General features: G+C 39.9%; 1 protein-coding gene across 3 annotated transcripts; it reads left to right on the top strand.

Moving 5' to 3' along the window:
• The first annotated feature begins 983 nt into the window (after positions 1 to 983).
• On the top strand, positions 984 to 24958 carry sin3ab (SIN3 transcription regulator family member Ab). Of its 3 annotated transcripts, XM_057335612.1 has the most exons (22): positions 984 to 1192; positions 2983 to 3189; positions 3792 to 3959; positions 4060 to 4166; positions 5613 to 5904; positions 5993 to 6244; positions 6358 to 6510; positions 6615 to 6770; positions 6998 to 7084; positions 7188 to 7306; positions 7439 to 7649; positions 7739 to 7855; positions 7967 to 8205; positions 8567 to 8750; positions 9609 to 10176; positions 10950 to 11119; positions 11473 to 11646; positions 18001 to 18093; positions 21525 to 21619; positions 23336 to 23537; positions 23629 to 23782; positions 23998 to 24958. In XM_057335612.1, exons 2-22 carry the CDS (start codon positions 3013 to 3015, stop codon positions 24030 to 24032), a joined length of 3753 nt encoding a protein of 1250 aa, XP_057191595.1. In that variant the 5' UTR covers positions 984 to 1192; positions 2983 to 3012; the 3' UTR covers positions 24033 to 24958. The 3 variants fall into 3 exon arrangements, with proteins under 3 accessions (XP_057191595.1, XP_057191602.1, XP_057191586.1); XM_057335619.1 differs by having other exon boundaries at positions 10989 to 11119; positions 23629 to 24958; XM_057335603.1 differs by having other exon boundaries at positions 23629 to 24958.
• Positions 24959 to 25214: the final 256 nt, after the last annotated feature.

Here is a 25214-nt window from a genome sequence, read left to right as displayed (position 1 = left end):
TGAGATCTTTTTTTTTATAACATCTGACGTGATATTGATTTTGTATAATTATTCAATAAACCTTGAGTTAATAAGTGACTTAAGTTTTAGACACAATTAAACAAGTTTTTGTTCTATTTTGGCTAATCCCAAACAAATCTAGAGCAAATCTGAATTTTTGTGCATTTCTGAGCAACACACAGCTATTTTGCTATTGATTAGATAAAAAAGCAATGAAACTAATTAAGTCACTGAATGTTTTGTTTTGTTGAAGGTCACAGACTTAAATTTATCTTGGGTATTTACCTTTTTTATGTTTAGTTTTGGAATTTTTACCTGCACAAAATTTGTAATATGTTACAGTAGGTGGGTGATAAAACATGGAAGATAAAATATCCTACAGACCTACACATAAATTTCTGCACATTAAATCACCCAAGTTACTTCTATTATTATTTTATTATGACTTGTGTTTTGTGGATCTTTTGAATGAATTTTGGGAGTGCTGGTCTTGGTCTTGGCCTGCCTTGGTCTTGTCTTGGTCTCAACACCCTCTGGTCTCGGTCTTGGTGGTCTCGACTACAACACTACTTATGCGTAACATACTGTGTGTTACACACCGGACACAAAAAAAGGTTAGCATCGCATAAAGACAGTACAAATATTTACCTATTTATGTAGGTTGAAGCATCATTTTCCTTTACAACATAAAGTTCGCAGACTGGTGTAACGTTAGTGCCACAATTCATACCGTGCCATTAATTCGCCTCAAAATTTCAAGTGAGAAAGTCGTATTTACTGCTAACATTCTAAAGTTTTTTGCTAACATTCTGAACTGAACCGGCGAGATGTAGTATTTCAGCAATGTTGATAACCTCCCTATTCAAAAGAGGCGGCTAAAGCCAGTAGAAATCTGATTTGTTCGAATTTTCACCAATCGTATTTCTCGGTGGGAGTTTGCTGAGACCGCCCTGTCCAAAGCCACGCCCCCGAACGAGGATCCTCCTGCTGAGGTTGTTTTCCCATGTTAGCCAATTAGCAACCTAGCATGCAATTTGAGGTCTGGCGCCTTGACTGAATGGTTACGTGTGTTTTAATTTGTTCATTTAACCTTAACGTTACATGATTCAGTTTTTTAGCGTTGTAACTGAGCTTCATTGCTTTTGATTTTTCGGCGGAGCAGACTGAAGTGATCCGGAGAGTTTGTTGCGGGGTGAGTTGACTGTTGTGAGCTAGCGGACGCTTGCTAAGTTTCGCTAGCTGTCTTCGTCTCACTGCTTCATCCAGGCGACGAGCAGCTAACGTTAACTCTCATACTTATTGACACTTACCACGCTCTCAATCAAATGGCCAGTAAACTAAAAACGTGTGAGATAGCAACGTTACACCAAGTTTTTTTGTAGTGATGCATACAATAACTGTGATTATATAAGATTATTTATCAAGACGCTATAGCTAGCCGCGCTTAGCTTGGATGGCTAGATAAGGTTTTTAAGTTCTATAGTGTTGGTCAGCTGCTCAACATGAATGTCGGGCTATCATTCGCCGCCTTTGACTTGCCAGTTATCGGTGATTGTGTATGAATGTGTTATGGTCTACTGTATAACGGTGCGGGTTTGATCTCGGAACAGTTGTGTTCTCACCGGTAGGGATCATTCATCAGGCAGGACTTCCTGATTGTAGCTAGAAACAGTTGCTAACATCGACTGCCAACCAGGCTTCCTTTTCGCCTTTTCTTGGCGATTTAATCGATCGATTGGGGTGGCGAAAATGATCGCATTGTTTTTATTATGGAGTTATCCATTTGTCTAGCTCCGAGTTCTGTTGGGATTTGCTCATCGGATAGAGGCGGTTACTGCTGCTGTAACGCCTCATAGACGTTGAAGCTTTATTGACTTGAGCATGTTTACATTACCAACGCAGTAGTAAACACGCATACCTACACAATGGGTATCCTATTACGTTGTACCGTCCACATAGTATGCATGTGTGTAGGTCATCTTGTGCGTGTGTGTGTGTGTGTGTGTGTGTGTGTGTGTGCCTGCTGCGTGGTTCTCAAGGCCTGACAAAAACTCGGAGGAGGAGAAACTGTCCGAATGGGTGAAACGGGAGTTTAGCCATTCTAAGAAAAGTTGGACAGCACACATGCCCTAGCACGTTTCCCTCTAGCATACCTCTTTTCACATCACCATCTGCTTCCACTGTGTAAATCCATCATCTAATTTTATAGGAAGCTGTACCGCAGTTTAATCGTCTAACCTTTGTGGTAGTGTTTGTGTCAGTTAAGGCAAAAGTTCATAACTGCGGTAAACTGAGGTAGTTTTACTGCTAGCGCGATCGAGTAAACGCCATTTGGGACTTAAGTAAATTTGACAGGTGACAAAATCTTTACAGTTTTATACCGAGCCGTAAAGTTGAGACCCTCAGAGGAGCCTGCTGACACGTTGCGTTTTTCAAGACAATGTGGCGAAAGCGTTTTCATTTAAAGCCTTCGGCTTTTACATTAAAACTGTGTTAAATATATTTAACCAGACTCATTATTATTACTCCTTATTAAACATTTAATTATTATTGTTGGACTTATACTTTAGTTATAAAGTTTCAAGTTACTTTTTGGACACACCGACTCATTGTTTATTATTAAAACCATGAAATAAGACTGGGAATAGTGGTGCAGATAAATATTAAACAAAGTTTTTCTATCTTTAAAAAGCCATTCTTTGTCTAAATGACAGCACTACACGCTTCAGATTTTCTCAGTTAACAGTATGATACTTTAAAAAGGTTTGAAATAGTTCCCATGTTTTCTGGGCACTTGCTGCCTTCTTGTCCTTGGCTGTCCAGTGTAATGCATCCAAATAAACAAATAAAAAATCACAAGTACAACTAATGTGAAGCATTAAAGAATAAGAAGAAACTGTATTCTTAAGTGGTTGAAATAACACTTTCATTCAAGTGTGTCCAAACTTTTATGACTGATGGCAGTGTGATGTTTGGTTGTAGATCCACCGCAGTGAAGAGCATGAGTACATAATGAAGCGGCGCTTGGAGGATCAGGAAACAGTGATCGGCTCTCAGCGGCGGCTCCCTGGGGGTGCGGACAGCTTTCAGCACCGCGTCCTTAACTCTTCCTCCTCCCTGTTCGAGACTGCACCAGATAACATGCAGCCATCATCCAGCATGCAGTACTCGGTTTCTCAGACCTTCCAGGTACCAAAAATACATCAGGATACTTTAAAGAAATCGCAAACTTTTCTCATTACGTGTGTGAAAACACTTAAGTAAATGTTAATAAATGCAACGTTTATACTATGTTTAATTCCATTTACATCTCATTTATTTATTACCATATATAAATATTGTTTATACACATAACATGCTCAAAACTTTCTAAAAAGTTTACAATTTTTTTTATTATAGGGTTACTCAGAAACATCTGCAAAACACAAACTTAAGTGCAGTTTAAGTTTATATACCCTTAGTCCTGAACATCATGTATTGCATCCTTGAGCTTCAATAACTGCTAGCTGCCTTTATCGTTGTGACTCTCAACATGATTGACCCATTGTGGGGGAGAGCTCAAAGCTTACTAGAAAAACTAAAGCACTACACTACCTGTAGATTTTCTGTCAAACAAAACAAACCAGGAATGATAAAAACAAAAAACAAAAATAGAATCTGCAAGATTTGCATGTACACTCATCAGCAGAACTGTATAACAATAGCCTGCTCAAGTGTCAAATATAGATGCCTCACTCATTTCACTCACAAACAGCAGTGATGATTGACAGTTCATGCTTTTACCCTAACAGTTGTCGATGGCCCAAGGCTCTGTGGGACATGGACACACCAGCAATTCAGCTGTGCACAGTGGGCCTCATCACCATGGACCAGCTGTCCAGTCTGTGGCACAGGGTCACTCTCATGCTACTCCGGCTTCGGCCCCAACACTGGGCCAACAGCAGTTCCAGAGACTCAAGGTAGGAAAGCCATTGAAAACATACTAGAAGAGTTATTAAAGTGTTGCTGAGAGAGCTTGAGAGCATTGATATGTGTGATCTGAGATGTTTGTAATTTCAGGTTGAAGATGCACTTTCGTATTTGGATCAAGTTAAGCTTCAGTTTGGCAATCAGCCGCAGGTCTACAATGACTTTCTGGATATCATGAAGGAGTTCAAGTCTCAAAGGTCAGTTGAATTTTTTTCTTTGGGGTTGTTGTGTTCCAAACCAAACATGGCGTGATTTTGTTTCTGAGAAAGCCTGAGGGCTTTATCTGTGGCTAAGCAAAACACTTAACCTGTCTTTCTGGTAGCTCTTGTGCTCTGACCTCCTCTTGTTGTCCTTTTAGCTGATGAGAGGAATTATTTGGTCTAATTAGCGAAGTAGTGAAGAGACTAATTGTTGTTTCATTTAGCAAAACCAATGATCATTCCTCTGTGAAGTGTTATGTTCATTATTATCTTCTAATACTCATTTTGTAATCGGTGGATAATTCATTATTATGCATAATTATAATGGTTCCATATGTTCTGTTGGGTAATTACTTAAGGTATACAACAATAGCATTGCCTTAAGGAAAGAGCAGTGTTTGCAAGATAACACAAGAATAGGATTAAAGTTTAAGGCAAACTTAAGTTTAAGATGTTGCGTTCTGGGTAAATGAATGCTGTCAGAGTTGCTGTGCCACTCGGCATCCTTTTTTATCAGCAGTGTTAATGTAGCTATATATTTTTAACAGATAATATCATTATTGGATAACAGATTTTAAAGTGTCAGCGATTTTTTAAATATTTCTCCGGCCTTATTGTTAAAGGGATAGTTCACCCAAAAATGAAAATTCTGTCATCATTTACTTATTCTCAGATTGTTCCAAACCTGTAAAAATGTCTCTGTTCTGCTTAACGCAAAGGAAGATATTTGGAAGAATGTCAGTAACCAAACAGATCTCATCCCTCATTGACTCGCATAGTATTTATTGTCCCTACTATGGCAGTAAATGGGGGATGAGATCTGTTTGGTTGCTGACATTCTTCCAAATATCTTCTTGTGTGTTCAGCAGAACAGAAACCTGAGAGTGAGTAAATGATGACAAATGTTTTATTTTTGGGTGAACTGTCCCTTTAATAGAATGAGTAGCTGACTTTAACCCAAGAATGTAGATACGCTTGCTTCTTTCAACAAGAACATGTCAAACAATGTAAACAACCATATGCTGACTTGTTTCTGTACTTTTTGGGGCAGTTTTAAGGTAAAATGATTTTGTTCTGCTGTATTGTAGAGATCGCAATCTCTAACTTTTGCTTGTTAAGTAGATCACAGTACAAAATCAGTGTTTCACACAGGATTTTGACAGACTTATGGCGCTGGTGACGTCACAAACTAATTAGCATATTTGTGACCTCATCACGTCGTATTTGTGTTGTGTTAGTGTTAGCACTTGATATCTGTTTATCTTTTACTTTCTGATCTGTCACATTATACTGTATTTTACAACTGAATGCCACCAAATATAATTGGGGGGCCATTAATATATCGGCGGACCGCCCAAGTAAATGCATTGTATGGGAAACGCTGAAAATCATCAGATTGTCCACTCATACTTTACCATTAATGTTCTCTTTTTGTATCCTCAGCATTGATACACCAGGTGTGATTAGCCGAGTCTCTCAGCTTTTCAAAGGTCATCCTGATCTCATCATGGGCTTCAACACCTTCCTGCCACCCGGTTACAAAATTGAGGTTCAGACCAATGACCTGGTCAACGTGACCACACCCGGCCAGATCCACCACATTACCCCACACGGTATCTCTGTCCAGAACCTCCCCATAACCCATTCAGCGCAGCAACAGCCCCAACCAGCAGCCCCCACCAGCACCGCTGCATTGGTCATCCCCAGCCAGCCAACCGCTGCCAAGATCAGCAAGGTATGACGCAAGTAATGCATCGTGATTCTAATGGTTACAGGATGCACATTTACAACTTTTCTATACCATGCTCTTTTATATTTCTCAGCCAATGCAGTCTCCTGCACTGACCCCAACCAGCCAGCCCAATCCGTCCATTCCCTCATACGCCTCTCCTCGCTCGCCCTCGGCCCAGTCTCACACCCCCATCAGCAGCAGTACTGCCGGTACCACCCCGCTGCAGAACAACCAGCCTGTGGAGTTCAACCACGCCATCAACTATGTGAACAAAATCAAGAACCGCTTTCAGGGCCAGCCAGAGGTCTACAAATCCTTCTTGGAGATCCTGCACACATACCAGGTGAGAGTGTCAATAAAATTCTGTCAATGTCAGGATGCGGTTTTACAGCTTGTGGAGTATTTTATTCAGCAGTAATAAAAAATATCACATTCATTTGTTTGTTCATCGAACAGAAGGAACAGCGTAATGCTAAGGAGGCAGGGGGAAACTACACACCTGCTCTGACCGAACAGGAGGTGTATGCCCAGGTGGCCCAGCTCTTCAAAAACCAGGAGGACCTTCTTTCTGAATTTGGCCAGTTCCTTCCAGATGCTAACAATTCAGTGGTAATTGTTAAAAAAAAGACCTTAATGACCTGTAATCATGCATTTCATAATGTTTAAGCTAAACTAGGTTTACCTTTTTATAAGCCTTTTCTTTTTTTATGCAGTTATTGAGCAAGACCGTAGCCGAGAAGGCAGAGTCTGTACGAATTGATCATGGAGGCACAGTGAAGAGACCTCAGCTGAATAACAAGCAGAGGTTCAACCAGAATGGCTGTCAGATCCGCAGACACGCGGGACCCCCCACTACACCCTCTGTTAAGGTGAACTTTTGAGTTTTATAGAAACCATTTTGAAAGATGTGAACAACACTGTTCCTGAAGCACATTTATTTATTTAACACTTGTGTAGTGTTAAAAAAAACTGAAACAGGAAGTGCTTCTTGACCAAAGTTGTTACATATTGCAAAATGGTCTGTAACGTCATGGTTGTTTTATTACAAAATATTATAAGTATTAATATTGATTATCATTTGGTTTTCTTTTAACAGAAGAAGCCAAAGTTTATGGGAAAAGACCATCCAATGGCTGAAGCCAGCAAACTTGGAATTGGTGCAGAGTCTCTCTTTTTTGAAAAGGTAAGAGCTTTTAATATTGTGTTGCTGCAATGACAAGAGCTGCATTGTGTTTATTCTGTAATTGTATAAAATGAGTTATTTGACCTGTATGTTCTGTTCTCAGGTGAGGAAGGCACTGCGGAGTTCAGAGGCGTATGACAATTTTCTGCGCTGTCTGGTCATCTTCAATCAAGAAGTGATCTCACGTGCTGAGCTTGTGCAGCTGGTCTTACCCTTTTTAGGGTCGGTGAAACTCAATGACCTCTCTGAGACATGTGGCATCTTGTGTATACCTACCTTGCATTTGACAATTGCTATTATCTTAGTTATAAACAGTATTTAATGTTGTTGTTATTCTCTTTGTCTGCTTTCCAGGAAATTCCCTGAGCTTTTTACCTGGTTCAAGAACTTTCTTGGCTACAGAGAATGTGTCCAGATTGAAAGCTTTCCCAAAGAAAGGGCCACTGAGGGCATTGCTATGGAGATTGACTATGCGTCCTGCAAGAGACTGGGCTCCAGTTACCGGGCCCTGCCCAAAAGCTTCCAACAGCCCAGGTGCACGGGCAGGACCCCGCTCTGCAAAGAGGTGTGTGTACTGTTAGAAAGCTATGTCAGTTTGTTTCCATCTATTAGCTCTTTATCCTGATAAACTAATCGATAAAATTTATTTTACAGGTACTTAATGATACTTGGGTGTCATTTCCATCGTGGTCTGAGGATTCTACCTTTGTCAGCTCCAAAAAGACTCAGTATGAAGAACATATATATAGATGTGAAGATGAACGCTTTGAGGTGAGGAAAGACTTTTTTCCGTTATCATACTTAGCAACGCAACTTAGCCACGTGTGCATGTTACTGGATATTTGGGTCAGTGTTTGATCAAGCATGTTTTGTGCAACTCAGCTCGATGTGGTTTTGGAGACAAACCTCGCCACTATCCGCGTCCTGGAGGCTGTTCAAAAGAGGCTCTCGCGTATGTCCGCTGAAGAACAAGCCAAGTTCAGGCTGGACAACACCATCGGGGGCTCCTCCGAGGTCGTTCATCGTAAAGCTATCCAGAGGATATACGGCGACAAAGCCCCAGACATCATAGATGGGCTGAAGACGAATCCTGTGGTCTCTGTACCTATTGTACTCAAAAGGTCAGCAGCATACATTTTATAGTTTGAAGCTGGATCCTTTGTCGCAGATTCATAAAACTATAAAATGTCACGCATTGTGGGCAGTAAAAGCTATTAAAGGGGTCGGAGTTTGACAGATTGTATTTTAAACTTCCAAAACTAGAAAGTACAATAGCATCACCATGGTTTTTATGAAATGCTATTGTGGTACTATAATGTAATATTAATTATTCTGATTTTGTCGTGGAGGACTTTGTACTTTTGGAATACAGTGTTCTCAAATAATAAAAAAATCCCCTCAAGAGCTGACAGCAAGAGAGGGCTTTGTCATTTACCGTTTCAGGTTTTCATCACAGAATTCATTATTTGTTTTCCTTTTCAGGCTGAAAATTAAAGAAGAGGAGTGGCGGGAGGCTCAACGTGGCTTCAATAAAATCTGGAGGGAGCAGAACGAGAAGTATTACCTCAAGTCTTTAGATCACCAGGGTATTAACTTCAAACAGAACGACACAAAGGTGTTTCGCTCCAAGACGCTGCTCAATGAAATCGAGACTCTGTATGATGAGGTAAGAAAAAAGCAAACAGTAGGGACATTAGAGGCTCAAATCCTGTGATTTTGTTGCGACTTCTGTTAGACTTGTTAGATTTAACTGTGAGGAAGTCTAAGATTAAGCTAGCGTGAAAAGCTAGCAAGTTTAAAGCATCAAAAAATGTATATTGCGTAAAATGCCATTTTAGCTGTATACAACCATTAAATTAATATTCAGTCATTTTTAAAGGTCAAGTGTGTAGTTTTTTGGAGGATATATTGACAGAAGTGCAGTATAATATACATAACTATGTCTTCAGAGGTGTATAAAGAATATTACATAATGAAGCGTTATGTTTTTATTACCTTAGAATGAGCTATTTCTATCTACATACACCGCGGGTCCCCTTGCATGGAATTCGCCATGTTGTTTCTACAGTAGCTCTAAACGGTGTTCGTAAGCACGTTACCTCCTTCAGCAAAAAAACATGACGACTCAGTTCTCTATCAACTACTTACTTGGACTTAGCTGTTGATTGCAATTCACAATCTCACCACTAGATGCCGATCATTTTTACACTGGACCTTTAACTTTCATATGTTCTTTAATTGTGACTCTCAAGCAGTAACATAATTTGGAATAATTGTAATATTGACCGTGTTTGTTATTCTGGGTCTTAAAGTCATTGCTATATAAAATGTTCAAACAAGTATTTTTTCCTCATTTCTATTTCTTTCCATCCCAACTTGTTCCAGGCCCTATTTTGTACTCTGTTCAGTGTTCACGTAAAGTCCCTGTACTTTGTTCTGTCAGTGTGTTTATCTATAAACAAAAGACATTTTCTTGAACATTATCACAGTTGCTATAACAACCAACAACTTGTCACCCACTTAGCGACAGGAGCAGGCTTCAGAAGACAATGCCGCCCCGCTCTCAGGCCCCCACATGACCCTCACGTACGAGGACAGCCAAATACTAGAGGATGCGGCCGCTCTCATCATCCATCACGTCAAGAGGCAGTCTGGCATCCACAAAGACGAGAAGTACAAAATCAAACAGATCATCTACCACTTCATCCCCGACATGGTGTTTGCCAGACGTGGCGAGCTTTCCGACGTGGAGGAGGAAGAAGAGGAAGAGACCGAACCGGATGAAGATGGGACTAAAAAGCACAACGGGACGACGTCAACGAAGTCTAAGCTCCTCTTCAGCCATACAGCTGCTTCCCAGCAGAAGCTCAGCAACTGCGATGATGCCTACAACCTCTTCTATGTCAACAATAACTGGTACATCTTCCTGAGGCTGCACCAGGTCCTGTGCTCCCGACTGTTGCGGATCTACGGACAGGCAGAAAAACAGATAGAGGAAGATGGCAGAGAGAGAGAGTGGGAAAGAAACGTCCTCGGTCTGAAAAGAGTGAAGAATGACAACCCGGCCATCCAACTGAGATTAAAAGAACCAAGTAAGTCTGGCCTCAATGCAGCAGAACACAGCTGTTAGCAGCGAGTCATTGTTTGTCCTTCCTTTTCATGCAATGTGTTGGCGTAGTTGAGATGGAAGGTCGAAAACTTGTTTATGGTGTCTTAAAGGGACACCATAAACCCATTAAAAAAAAATTTGTGTCATCATTTACTCACCCTCCAGTTGTTCCAAATTTGTGTAAATTTCTTTGTTCTTCTGATGATATTTGGAAAAATGCTTGTTACCGAACAGTTCTTGGCCAGTTGCCACCATGGACTACCATAGTAGGAAAAATGACAATGGTAGTCAAAAGTGCCCCAGAACTCTTTGCTTTCCTACATTCTTCAAAATATCTTCTTTTGTGTTCAACAGAACAAAAAAATGTACAGAGACATTTTCCTACTATGGTAGTCAATGGTGGCCAAGAACTGTTTGGTTACAAGCATTCTTACAAATATCTCTCTGTGTTCATAAGAACAAAGAAATGTACTCACCCTCAAGTTGTTCCAAATCTTAATAAATGATGACAGAATTTTCATTTTTAGGTTAACTATTCATTTAAATTTGTGAAGACAGGTGAATGTTTTATCAAGGATCTCTTAGGAGATTTAACACATGTGTGAGCTAATTATCTTTCTGTCAGATTTGCTTGCAAACCACAGGGCTCCTGTCACCATGGAAACTGCTTAGACAATTAAGAGAAGATTCTTAGATTAAGACTATAATGATGTCGCTAAAGCGTAATGAATTAAAATGTCTTCTCTCTTTTATCAGTGGACATTGATGTTGAAGACTACTACTCTGCATTTTTAGAGATGGTGCGAAACCTTCTGGACGGCAACATGGAGACGTCTCAATACGAGGACCAGCTGAGGGAAATGTTTACCATTCATGCATACATTGCCTTCACCATGGACAAACTCATTCAGAGTATAGTCAGACAGGTTAGTTACTTCAGAAATGGTATTCTGTTGTAAACCCTAATCTGAAGTGATCAAATGTTGCACTGAGAACCTTGCGTAAGAGCATTGTAAGATTGTTGGGTTATTTAGATTTTTAGCATGCCAACACATTTTGAAGATGTTCCACATTCAGATAATAATTTTGTTATTAGCTATTTCTTCAAATTTTGGGTCAACAGTGTTTGTGTGAATGTTTGCTTGTTATCCTTTGGAATTATGTTGTGGACTTAGCCTGAGGATATTTGCATACAGACTACTTCTCTATAAGTTTTGTCAGTGATGCAGAAACCTGTTTTACTATTTTACCCTTTTCTTTCTGTTTCTCTTTCCCACAGCTGCAGCATATTGTCAGTGATGAGATCTGTGTACAGGTGACTGATCTTTATCTTAGCGAGTGTGCCAACAATGCCACCAGTGGCTCCCAGTCCACCCAGGCATCCAGAGCCGGTGCCGAGACGGCCTACCAGCGCAAAGCCGAGCAGCTGATGTCTGATGAGAACTGCTTTAAGGTACGATACGAGACAAACATACAAAGTTCTTTTTTTTATAAGAATTTACAGGAATCAGTCTGGGTTGATGTCACAATGTAGATGTGATTTAAAGAGTACATAACTAGGGATTTTTAAGGTCCAACTTTGGTTTATGGAGTGTCCAAAAACAAGTTTATGTACATAGGTGTAAGAACACTATTATTTCGTAATAATAGGCAGTTATTCTTACCTTACTTCTTGACTGACTCTCAAATGATTCGTTCCGCGATTCATTTGTTAAATTCCCTCCTTTCCGCTAGCCTAGTCTGATGTGATTGGTCAGATGGTCTAATCTGATGTGATTGGTCAATCGCGATTGAGGCTCACGAGCTACAGTGTTTGGGGGAGAAGAGTGAAGTTTTCGCGGGCAGTCCTAGCAAAACGTAGGCGAGGACTACACTGCGTTCCAAATTATTATGCAAATTGGATTTAAGTGTCGTAAACATTTAATTTTATATTGTTCAATTAAACTTATGGATGGTATTGTGTCTCAGTGCTCTTTGGATCACTGAAATCAATCTCAGACACCTGTGATAAGTAGTTTGCCAGGTGAGCCCAATTAAAGGAAAACTACTTAAGAAGGACGTTCCACATTATTAAGCAGGCCACAGGTTTCAAGCAATATGGGAAAGAAAAAGGATCTGTCTGCTGCCGAAAAGCGTCAAATAGTGCAATGTCTTGGACAAGGTATGAAAACATTAGATATTTCACGAAAACTTAAGCGAGATCATCGTACTGTGAAGAGATTTGTGGCTGATTCAGAGCACAGAAGGGTTCGTGCAGATAAAGGCAGAATGAGGAAGGTTTCTTCCAGACAAATTCATCGGATTAAGAGAGCAGCTGCAAAAATGCCATTGCAAAGCAGCAAACAGGTATTTGAAGCTGCTGGTGCCTCGGGAGTCCCGAAAACCTCAAGGTGTAGGATCCTCCAGATGCTTGCAGTTGTGCATAAACCTACTATTCGGCCACCCCTAACCAATGCTCACAAGCAGAAACGGTTGCAGTGGGCCCACACATACATGAAGACTAATTTTCAAACAGTCTTGTTTACTGATGAGTGCCGTGCAACCCTGGATGGTCCAGATGGATGGAGTAGTGGATGGTTGGTGGATGGCCACCATGTCCCAACAAGGCTGCGACGTCAGCAAGGAGGTGGCGGAGTCATGTTTTGGGCTGGAATCATGGGGAGACAGCTGGTGGGCCCCTTTAGGGTCCCTGAAGGTGTGAAAATGAACTCTGCAAGGTATGTAGAGTTTCTGACTGAGCACTTTCTTCCATGGTACAAAAAGAAGAACCATGCCTTCCGTAGCAAAATCATCTTCATGCATGACAATGCACCATCTCATGCTGCAAAGAATACCTCTGTGTCATTGGCTGCTATGGGCATAAAAGGAGAGAAACTCATGGTGTGGCCACCATCCTCCCCTGACCTCAACCCTATTGAGAACCTTTGGAGCATCCTCAAGCGAAAGATCTATGATGGTGGGAGGCAGTTAGCATCAAAACAGCAGCTCTGGGAGGCTATTCTGACATCCTGCAAAGAAATTCAATCAGAAACTATCCAAAAACTCACAAGTTCAATGGATGCAAGAATTGTGAAGGTGATATCAAAGAAGGGGTCCTATGTTAACATGTAACTTGCCCTGTTAGGATGTTTTTGATTGAAATAGCTTTTGATTTCAGTAAATATGACCTCCTAATGCTGCAAATTCAACAAATGACCATTTTCAGTTTTTTACAACCTATGAAATGTTTTCAAACTCTGTTGTGCATAATAATTTGGAACAGTGCATTTTGAGTTTTTCATTTTTTAAATAAATACTGTTGTCAGTGGGAGGTTTGTTCAATAAAATTCCAAATGTACCCTAACTGTTGCTTACTTGAAAATTATACTGACTGTCATTTGCATCGACAAATTAGGAAAACCAGAGAAAGATATCATTTGCATAATAATTTGGAACGCAGTGTATATGTAGTGACGTAAATCCACAGCGGTTCGCGAATCGGTTAGGGATGACTCGTTTGCGTGATTCAGAGTCGACTCCCTTTTTTCCAAGCCAATAACTTTGTTATTCATTCACCTTCGGATTAAAAACTTGGCAGTAGGGCTGTCACGGTTATGAAATTTGGCTGACGATTTATTGTCTAGTAAATCATTGCGATTTTGGCGATTAATTGTCTGTTTTAAAGCTTTGACATTTAATTCTCATACATTTTTGATTCAGCTTTGAAATGACCATATTGTTCTGAATATAAAAAATATGTTTTTTTTCTTGGAAATACATAGGAAAATATTGGTGTATCATATATTTAAGGTTTAGGCTTTTACCTGTCAATAATACAACCGCCAAATACTTGTAAATTGATCAGGAGTGAAGCCACCATTAAAATACTATCAGTCATTGAAAAGCTTCTAGTCTGTTTTTTTCTCACTTACAAGACTACAATAAAAGTTTACTTCTATGTTAATGAAATGTTGGTAGACTGGTTTTCACACTGAGATTAGCTTAAATAATATTAAATTGTACTGCAGGTTATTTTTATGGTAAATGCTTTAGTTTTTATTGTGTTGTGGTTAGGGCTGAACGATTAATCGAAATCGAATCGCAATCGCGATGTGAGATGTTGCGATTTGCTAATCGCAAGAGGCTGCGATGTGGAAGCGATGTGAAAAATAGGAAACGCGTCTGTTCCAAGCCCGCTTTGAGTGGCATTCTTGCTAACCAACTGAGTGAGCACACCTCCGTTATGCCTAATCAGCACTGCCCCAGCCAACTGCGTAAACGTCCGTCATTAAAAAAACAAACATACAGAAGGCAGGAGAGAGAGTGTGTGTGTTATTATGGCATCTGCAGAGTCAGGTCGATCATTAGGCAAATAAATACTAAAGAACCGTCCAATTCAGAAGACCGCACACACAGCCTGTCATACTCGCGCGACTCTTCCCCGCGTTGTGAGTCTCGCGGACGAGCCGTTTAAACTTGACGCGCACACACAGCCTGTCATACTCGCACGTCTCTGCCCCGCGTTGCGCGTCTCGCGGACGAGCCGTTTAAACTTGACGCGCATACACAGCCTGTTTCGTAATGACGTTTATAGTACTTGAGTCCGGCTCTGGCATCTGGCAATATGGACGAGGCTTGACGCACGCGCGCACCCTGTGTAAACTCACGCCTAGCTCCGCGTTTCAAACAAATGTAAATTCTATCTAACTGTTTTGCTAATTTCACTTGGATGAAATTAAACATTCAGCACATTTTTTACTTGTTTTAAAAAATCCCACATACTTAAACTATAATTAATCAGCCTATGTAAACTATGAACTATTTTAATAATTCACTAACACAATAGAAAATGTTATGGATTTAAGGGTTACAATGGGAGTTGTATTTGTTTTAATGGAAACTATAATAGTGTACACTGGTATTTTGGATTCTATTGGTGTGATGTAATCTGGAAGTTGGGAACCAATTGAACAACAGTAAGCCCTATTTGAATAATGCCCAAAGCACACTACAAAAATTAATTTTGTAATGGTTTTAATGGAAACAATTAAATGTTTTTATTTTTGTTGTTTTCTTTCAGGGTAACTATACCCATACTGTGCTCCACACAACAATATTGAATTGAAGCTTGAATTAGAAAAGTTAAAATCGCAAATCAAATCGCAATCGCAATGTCTGTCAAAAATATCGCAATTAGATATTTTCCCCAAATCGCACAGCCCTAGTTGTGGTACATTTTACAAGTATTACCATGCTTTAGTTACAATAAATACACTAAAATATGTAATATGCAGATGCACTACAGCGCCCCCTAGTGTCTTCTATAGAGATGTGCAATAATTGCGATGATCTGAAACCATAGCGATGAGGCCAAACAATCGCGATGAGACGATTATTTAATAATCATGACAGCCCTACTTGGCAGACTGCTTACTTTCAAACACGGCAACATTACACACTGCATGAAATGTAATTTTCATGATCTTATGTTATGTACTCTTTAAGACATAACTGTTTGTTTATTGTAAATCACAGTTGAAATGGTATCATGAGGATAGGGGGATAGTGACTAGAGGTATTATGAATTTTACTGGCAGTTTTAGAGAAAATGCTGATAAGACATCTTTGTCTATTTTTCAATCGACCAGTTGACCATCTGTCAATTTATCAGCCAAGATTACTTTGTTTTAATGAACTGTTGTTTTAATGTCATCCTGTTTTATCTACAGATATGTGACATCGACCATGTTATCTTTTTTCACTAAAGCAGAAATGATGTTCTTAGCAACATTCTGTGAATTTTTACAGTACAAACATTTCATGGGTTCATATGGAGTTATTCTGCGGACTATATTAAAAAGGAATTGCAAACTGCATTTGCAAATACGTTTTCTATTTGTCGTGTCAAAATTGTGACATAATTCAAACGCAAATGCAAACCGTTTTCATTTGCATTTACGCGAACGTACAATGTCTGCCAAATTTCAAAAGGAAAAGCAAAGTCTATTTGCAAATGAATTACCTGTGTCTTACGAGTTACGACCCTGCCATATTTAAATCGCAATAGCAATTCCCCATATGCCATTTCACTTCCTCTGGCGTCGCATATTAAGCCTGCCAAAACTCAAATGAAATCGCAAATCCCTTTGCATTTGCGTTTCCTCTGACTTGTACAGAAACCTGTCAATCAATGGTGGGGGTGGGCTTATTCAATGGGGCGTGTTTGTATCGGGAAGTGACGTCATTCACCGTCGCAGTGGTGGCAGTCAGTCCAACACTAAGGTGACACCGTCAGGGCGACACCGGTTGTGGCTAAAAGGGATTCAGCTACAGCTAAAAGCCAAAATAACAATAATGGAACAAATGAGGATCAGATGCAAAGTTTCATATAGAGAAAATCTTTACTATGAATCACAATTTAACAAGTATAATTTAAAGAAATTCAACGGGCTCGATAAACAGATGAACACAAACAGTGGTCTGGTGATCTCAATGAGCTACCAATAAAAGTCATATTGAAGCAGTGTGGATTCATCATAATTACATGAATTTCTCAGGTTGGGGCATCAGCTGATGGGCTCATTTACAGCACATGTTGTTGAAAAGGCTGTTTGGAAATTAAATTTTAAATACAGCAACAACTCCATCCAGTAATTTGTAGATGACAGCTACTTCTGTGTCCAGCAAACTCACTAAAACACTGGAGCACAAGTTTGTCTTTGTCTCACTATGTATACACAAATAAAGAGATGTAGAATTCACGTACTTTTGTAATTTATTATTAACTTGTTATATGCATAATGAACAACAATGATAATGCAGGATGCTGTTTATTCATACAAAGTGAACATGTTTTGTTATGGTTTACAACACGTATTAATCATGATGCAAAATACGGTCACAGTGTTGTCAAGAAATGTCATGTCCTCGGAGTACTGTGAAAACGAATATCATAAACAAACATGTTTAGAGGAATATTGCAGAAGGTGATGATTACCCATCCCGCATCGAAGTTTCACATGCTAAGTGATGCCGCTCTGAGCCCAGACTTCCAGCGCGAGTTATTTCCAAACAAAAAAAAAAACGGAAAACTGCTGTTTTCAACGCCGATTGTGAGTGCAGTTGTAACTTCACTCCTAATGTGTTTAGCTGTATCACATGTATGTATCTACTTAAGTTCTAGTCGACGGTGAATGATGTCACTTCCCGATACAAACACACCCCGTTGAATAAGCCCACCCCTGCCATTGATTGACAGGTTTCTGTACAAGTCAGAGGAAATGCAAATGCAAAGGAATTTGCGATTTCATTTGAGTTTTGGCAGGCTTAATACGCGACGCCAGAGGAAGTGAAATAGCATATGGGGAATTGCTATTGCGATTTAAATTTGGCAGGGTCATAACTCTTAAGACACAGGTAATTCATTTGCAAATAGACTTTGCTTTTCCTTTTGAAAATTGGCAGACATCGTACGTTCGCGTAAATGCAAATGCAAACGGTTTGCAATTGCGTTTGAATTATGTCACAATTTTGACACGAACAAATAGAAAACGTATTTGCAAATGCAGTTTGCAATTCCTTTTTAATATAGTCCGCAGAATCATTCCATAGGTTCAGTTAGTAGCAGTTCATAAATACGGTGTGCATGATAATTATACAAGACTTTATTAAAAATTGAAGTGTTGAAAATAGTTTTAGAGTGGGTATTGCCTGCCACACAACCACAGTAAAACCCAAAGGTATTTCATGTGCTGCACAGCAGCATTTCCCTAAGGTATTTCTTGTGTTCTACCCATTGCATGTATTTAAACTTTTATTTTTTTTCCAGTTACTGTTCCAGAAGTCTAAGGGGACTGTGCAGCTGGCTGTGGAGCTGTTGGAAACAGAGGAAGAGAACTCTGATGAAACTGTTGAAGCTGAGGTACATGACCGAGAACTGAAAACTCCATTGTGTTTATGCCTTAAAGCAGTGGTCGGGAACCTTTGGCTCGTGAGCCACACGTGGCTCTTTTCAAAAATCATGTGGCTCGCCAGGTGTCTTACCCTTCACCATCATTTGATTGTTAAAAACATCATAATATATGAATATTTCGGGTTGTCCTGGCCAATACCCACATGCAGTGCTATGCACAAACGACACGACACTAATCAATGGCAAAAAAAACGTTTCTATGGTAACCTCTCGAGCCCGCAGCCCAGATTCAAGCTAACTAGAGCGCGAGGAGTTTAGAAGAGCGAGCGTCATGCTTTTATTGAAAGTTACGGCTATCTGTGGCGTATGATACAGAAATCATTGCCTCGCTATAATCACATGTAAAAAGTTTTAAAAACACACCATGCAGCAAAGTATCTGGTGAGCAGATGGAAGCAAAATGAGACGCGTCAGTATGGATGCGCTCATATCCGTTTCTCGCACATGAACCATATGGAGTCCATACATACAGCTGTCAAGGTTGACAGAGGAGTTTCAATGCCGGTATGTAAATATCTTGACCACGTATGAACTGAATTACAAAGCTATTAGCAAGACGCTAGTTATGTTCGCTTTCATGAGGTGTTGCACAGACCGTTCAGCGTATGACTTCAAAGTGCCGCGAGAGCAGAGCTCAATGTGCTTTCGAAACGTTCTCGCGTTACTCTGATGTCAGACATTCGCCGATCGGTCTGCAGCATTTCAAGAAGTCAAACATACCTAATGCAAAGTCAGAAGACACATATGCAGTCTTGTGAGTAACAGTACTATAGGAACGTGCACTTTTTAAAATTGTTATATGTTGGATATAATGAAGTTTAATTGAATGGAGGCCTGTTAGTTGTTTATAAGTAATGGAAATCATTTTTTGAAGTCCCAGATGTATGCACTGTTTCGTTGTCTGTGGACATGTTATTTTATCGAAGGAAAAGAACAATTGATCCCCACAGGGACCATAAGAGAGACTGATCTGTGAACATAAATCAAGTTATTAGTATTGAAGTCATCGAAATATATACATGTGTGTGCGCATGCGTAATAGTAGTTTCTGCAATGGCTCTTTTGCAAAAATGAATTAACAGAACTAGAAAAATGTCTCTTTGGTTAAAAAAGGTTCCCGACCCCTGCCTTAAAGGGATAGTTCACCCCAAAATGAAAATTCTTTCAGTTTTCTCACCCTGTTATTCCAAACCTGTCTGACTATCTTCTGCAGAACACAAAAGATATTTCAAAGACTGTTTCTAATCAAACAACACTGGACCACACCGATGCCATTGTATGGACAGAAAACTACTGCGACATTTCTTCAAATATCTTCTTTTGTGTTCCATAGCAGAACAAAAGTCATACAGGTTTTAAATGACATCAGGATGAAAATGTGCATTTTTGGGGGGGGTAAACTCTCTTTAAGCTGTTAACTTGCACTGCTCTGGTGGCATTGGGCTGTACATTCACACCATCTTTTCTCATGCCAAGAACCCACGGTGACACCAAAGAGTTATCGGACTGATGTAAAGTGCCCGATCACAGTTAGTTCCTTTTATTGTGACATTTAGAGCACTTTTCCACCATCGCGCCGAAACGTTCTCGTTGCTTAATCATTCCACTCCGTGCCGATCCATGCCAGCCGTCAGCCGTACGTACCGTAAATGGTTTCATTTTCCACCGCAGGGCTGATAACGGAAATGTTTAGAATGTAAACACAAACGCGTCACGCGCTGCCTTGGTAAACACAAGAGACTGAGCTATAACGGCTCTGCGCGCATTCATCAGCACGATTCAGCACGGTTATAGAGCAGTGCTGAAAATTCCGGAGCTGAGAACAGTTTGTAATCGTGTCGTGTCGAACCAGGCTCACGTGGAAACATAACTGTAACCGTTTCAGACTGTGCTTAGAACAATTCGGCGCGAAGGTGGAAAAGCTCTCTTAGAGGTGGGTAAATCTAACATTAGCATGCATACAGATGTTTAAGATATCTTATTTACTTATCAAGTGTATCAAGTTCACTGTAACAGGCTTACAGCTGACACACAGCCTGTTGTTCAGATGCATTGCCTTATTCAACCTGTTGCTGTGTGAGGTGCAGGCAGGATGCAAAAAGAAGTCAGTCTCTTACTGCTCTTGTCTGGTTGTACCTGAGAAAAGAGGTCACGTGATGGAGGTGAACCAGATGTTCAAACACCACAGGATTCAGACTTGTCAGAACAGCCTTATATGACCCTCCGCTAAACTCGAGTGTCTGGAAGTGACGTACCATGCAATTTGTAGGCTGACTCTTCATGCACAGGTGAAGTTTTTGCCACTATAACAGGAAATTACAGATGCCTGCAAGACTTCCTTATTCAATTTCTTACTGTTTTTGAAAGAAAAAAGGCATCAGAGGGAACAGTTCATATGACAGAATAAACCCACAAATGTGGCCACAAACATCCTGGCAGATTCTCTCTGCGTCTGCATTTGGGATGTGTTTATTTGTGAGAGTATGCCACTTTCAATACAGATAATTGTCATTCCTGCCACTTGGATAAAAAGTTGTTGGATACTGACTGCAAGCTTTTAGTTGACACATTCTACACCAGCCCAGCACTCTTCAGAGATATCTGAGATTGTGACTCTCTCCAGTCAGTGCCATCGTGACCCATACATCATTTTAGGAGACACTCATCATGGAGCTGGCAGACATGAGCTCCCAAAGCGCTCTGGTGCTTCTGCATCAGTTCCCTCCGGTTCTTTCTGGAGCTGTCTATATTCTCTAGCACATCAGTCAGTGTACTGGCAGGGAAAGGTGCAGCCTAAACCACCAGAGGAACAGTGTGTGACTTCTGTGGCGAATAGTAAATGAATTGTAGTGTTTGACCTGTGCAAGGATTATACATATTGTAAAATGTAATGGGTTTGATGTAAGCAATTTACTTTTCACTTTCTGTAATTTACATTATAACCATGCTTAGTATAAATTAATAATGTTGTTATAAATTATTCAAATGCTCGGTTATTAAAAAAGTTATGGTTGACCCTGCGGGTTTATGTACTTCAAATTGTTTATGCAAATGTGCTTCTTGTCACTTTGCAATATATTTTAGTTTCACGTTCACTTGTAGTACTTTGCTTTAGATTTTAATTTTCTGATCTTTGCAGAAAACTGTTTGTGTATTTTACTTCTTGGAAAAACAGCTTATTTGAAGCATAAGCTCAAAAGCAAGTGTTTGCGTAATAAATGAGATTCATAAATAGAAATGAGTCACGTGGAACAACGCGTTAAACTGGCACGCAGAACCTATCCCGGCGATATTAGTCATGCAAAACCGTTTGAGACGATAATGCCTTTAGACGGGGACTCTTTCTCTTATAACCTTAAATGTCTCTGTGTGCTTTACAGCGCTGGCCTGACTACGTGGAGCGATATCTGAATGCCAACTCTGCCTCTCCAGAACTGCGTGAGCACCTCTCTCAGATGCCTGTGTTTCTGCCCAGGTGAGGCTCAGCCAAGTCCTTTAAATTTGCCCCCTTCCCATGTACCATCGAGACAGGAACATCACAGGAATGCTTACGGTAGTCTTTGTAAGCGTTCGGGAGTCATTCTGTACAAGCACTGCCTGTTTGTAATCACCCGAACACACACAAGCTGTCTGCCTGCTTGTATTCGCACTTTACTGAGACTTTATTTAACGAAACCTGTTGAAAGCTGTTTATGTCTTCTCAGATGTGGCCACAGTACAGTTCTATTGGTTATTTTACCTTTTATTTATGAATTGTAAGTATGGTGTGTTTTGGGGGAATGAAAGAATTATGTGCACCGATTTTTTGCAAAATTGTCTTTGAGATGAGATGGAAAATGCATTTCATTTTAATATTTGTTTTCATTCTCATATCTGAGAATATGAAGATGTTTTTATGTGCCTGCTCTTAAAAGGGTCTGGTTGGGTAATCATGTTCTTTTGAAGGGAATCTTACTGAAGAGGCTGAAGACATCTGCGCATTTAGATAATATGGGCCTGTTCACCAAAAAAAGCAGATCTGTACTTTCCTATGATACGTTTTCATAATCTTTTTAAAATAGTCCACACTTGAGTTTCAAAAGAAAATACTTGTTTGCTTTCTCTCTCAAAGTGTGTTGTGGTCTGTTTGTGTAATTCTATTCACAGATATATTTCTGTATGTGACTTGATTTCATCAATGTGTATAAATGTGTTTTATAGTCTGTAAGATATGAGTGTTAGGACTTTCTGAGCAGACCTTGTATGCCGAGATCTCAGAGATGCTTTGTCCTCCCATTGCTGATTCTTTCTTCAGTTTGATCGGGGTTGTCAGTTCTAAAAGTGGTGTTGTGACTTATTTGAAACTCATCGTGGTCTGACACACAGACGGCTGTATTTCAGAGAGGGCCTTGTCAATAAAATTCTGGTCTGAATTTTATCCTCAAATGTGCGTGTTTTTCTTTCCAAAAAGGTGTTTGAGCTCTAGCATGGGAGGATGTTTGATTTTTTTGGCTTGTGTCCATTTTCTTTCATGCATGTTTTATGTGCAGTGGTTAAGAGATCCTCTGATGTCTTTATGTTCATATACTGAGAAGCACGCTTTAATTAGTTCATTTATTTGAGATGGATAATTCGCTTTTTTTGTTTCATGTGCAGTGTGAGGTTAAGTCGCTATCTTTGCTCCATTATTTATGCTAAGGAACGTAATGCAGCGAACATTTGTAGTGCATGGTCCTAATGCAATGCCTAATGCACAATGTTAACCCATATCCTGGCCATTTAACCTTATTCCCTACCTGGTTTCTTTTTTTGTGACGATTGGCTAGTTTCTTTAAGTGAGGTCCTGAATTCAAAATAAGAGTCATGGTTTCTATACCCATCTGTTACCTTTGGTAAGTACACTTCTAATTTTAGTCTTTAATTGAAGCAGGAAAATTTACTGTCCCTTGTTTTCCCCATAATCTGGATTTTGACACTTGATCAAAATGGTATTGCCATGGATATGAGTTTTCAATGGTGAGTGATTCAATGTCGTACCATATATATTGAGACCAAGGTGCACTGTACACAGTTGCATTGGGGCATAATCTTCTTTTGATTGGGGTCTTCCTCTCTTTATGCCGTCAGATGCTTAACTTGAAAACATTTGTACTAAATTTGAGAAACGCAGGTGTCAGACGAATTATTAAAAGGCTACGGTTTTCTTTTGAAGGAACCTCAGGCGAATCCGAAAGTGCCAGAGGGGCCAGGAGGTCCAGATGAGAGACGCCAAAGAAACCGCCAAGAAATCCTCCGAGGCGGGTGAGGACTCAAAGATGAAGTGCATGTTTAAGCTCAACTCTTACAAGATGGTTTACGTCTTCAAGTCGGAGGACTACATGTACCGGCGTAGCGCACAACTGAGAGCGCATCAGGTATGTTGACATCGGTTGCCGGTTCCCACAGAGATGATCTAGTTCACAATGCTGCATGATTGATTGATTTTTCTGTTTTGATTATTTTTAGTCTCACCAGCGAGTAAGCACTCGTCTGCACCAGCGCTTTCAGCTGTGGCTGGACAGGTGGCGGAAAGATCACGTGACCAGTGACATGGCTGCCGCCACTAACAAGTGGCTGATGGGAGAGGGCCACGACGGCATGCTGCCCTGCAGAACCACCTGTGAGCCCAAGATCGTTCACTACCAGAACATCAACAAATATAAAGTCTCCTACAGCACTACGTTGTAAAGTTTTCTAGACGGGGATGATTTTCCCCCCATTTTACGTTGTTTTTACGATGACTGAAGTAACACTGATATTAAAATCTCCCGACCATTAAGTTCTTTGGAGATCGCTCACTTTCTTTTTTTAATTCTACCTTTTTTAATTTTTTAGATTGGTGTCTCTTTTTGTTCCCCTGGACTTTATAACCAGTTGGTTAGTTTCCTTCGATGATGAAGGCAAGAACATCCTCAAGGAATCTTGCAAATGCTGCAGCTGACTTTCGTTTTGATTCTCAAGACAAAGATTTCCTTTTGTCTGACGTGAGGCTTTTAATGAACAGGATGGTTTACAAATACAGGTCAAGTCTATGCCCATTTGTAAATGTTTAGATTTTTTCATCTCTTCAAGGTGAAGTAGTTTATTAGCAATATGTCTCTTGTGGTTCATTTTAACCACACGTATGCTCAAAAATGAGAACGAATGTCAGCCGATGACAGAATATTTCTGATCAGTTTAATAAAACCAGGAATTATGATGTGAATTTCCATAGTGTTCACAGTCTTCACATTGTAATTAAGGTCTATTACAAAAATCTCTTCACAGGTTAAGTACAGCACCATTAATGAAGGTATTCCTGTTCCTTAATACACATCTAAGATACCAGCCACAAAGTGTCAATCAGGAACATCAGAATAAGTCACAAAACCTCTTGTAATGTAAATACAATGTATATATGCCAGACTGTTTATATTCGGAGAACCTTCACTGTTACGTAGTTCAGCTATTAGACTTCCATATCAGCTATCAGCAAAAGAGTCTAATTCTGATATCTTTAAGAAAACACTTTTCATACCGATAGGAGTTCTTGTTTAAAGTCTCGCTCTCTATTCAAATTTGTGATATCACTGCCTGTGTTCTGAGTAGAATTTAGAAGACCTTTTATCATGAGAAGTCTGGATATGTGCCTTGGGGTGCATCTGTGTGCGCTCTTAAGGCTGGTGTTTATGCTGACAAATATGTAAAACAAACATATTTAAAGAAGGAAATGATGGCATGTTTCTATGTTCTCATGTACAGCCCTTTTATATTATTCATTATTGTTTTAAAGATTGAAATAAAACAGAATTGTAGTAGATCACCCTGCTGTGTGTCCAGCTGAAATGATACAATAATGCATGGATCTCTCTCACACACTGAATTACTTTGATGGGAGTGAATAAGTATTGTGCACTGGAACAACACGCTCTGTAGTTTCGCACACTGACAGTAGGGGGAGCGTTTGGTTAATGTCTCGGGGAGGTGTGATTAATTACAGAAATGTGATTTTAGACTTAACAAAACATTACACAAGTTCATATTATCCCATGGCATGTAGTTATTTATTCGAA

Source organism: Triplophysa rosa, linkage group LG1, assembly GCF_024868665.1.
Source record: "Triplophysa rosa linkage group LG1, Trosa_1v2, whole genome shotgun sequence".
NCBI classification, from domain to species: Eukaryota; Metazoa; Chordata; class Actinopteri; order Cypriniformes; family Nemacheilidae; genus Triplophysa; species Triplophysa rosa.
Note: the sequence above shows the minus strand (reverse complement) of the source record. Positions and strands in the feature narration are given on the sequence as shown.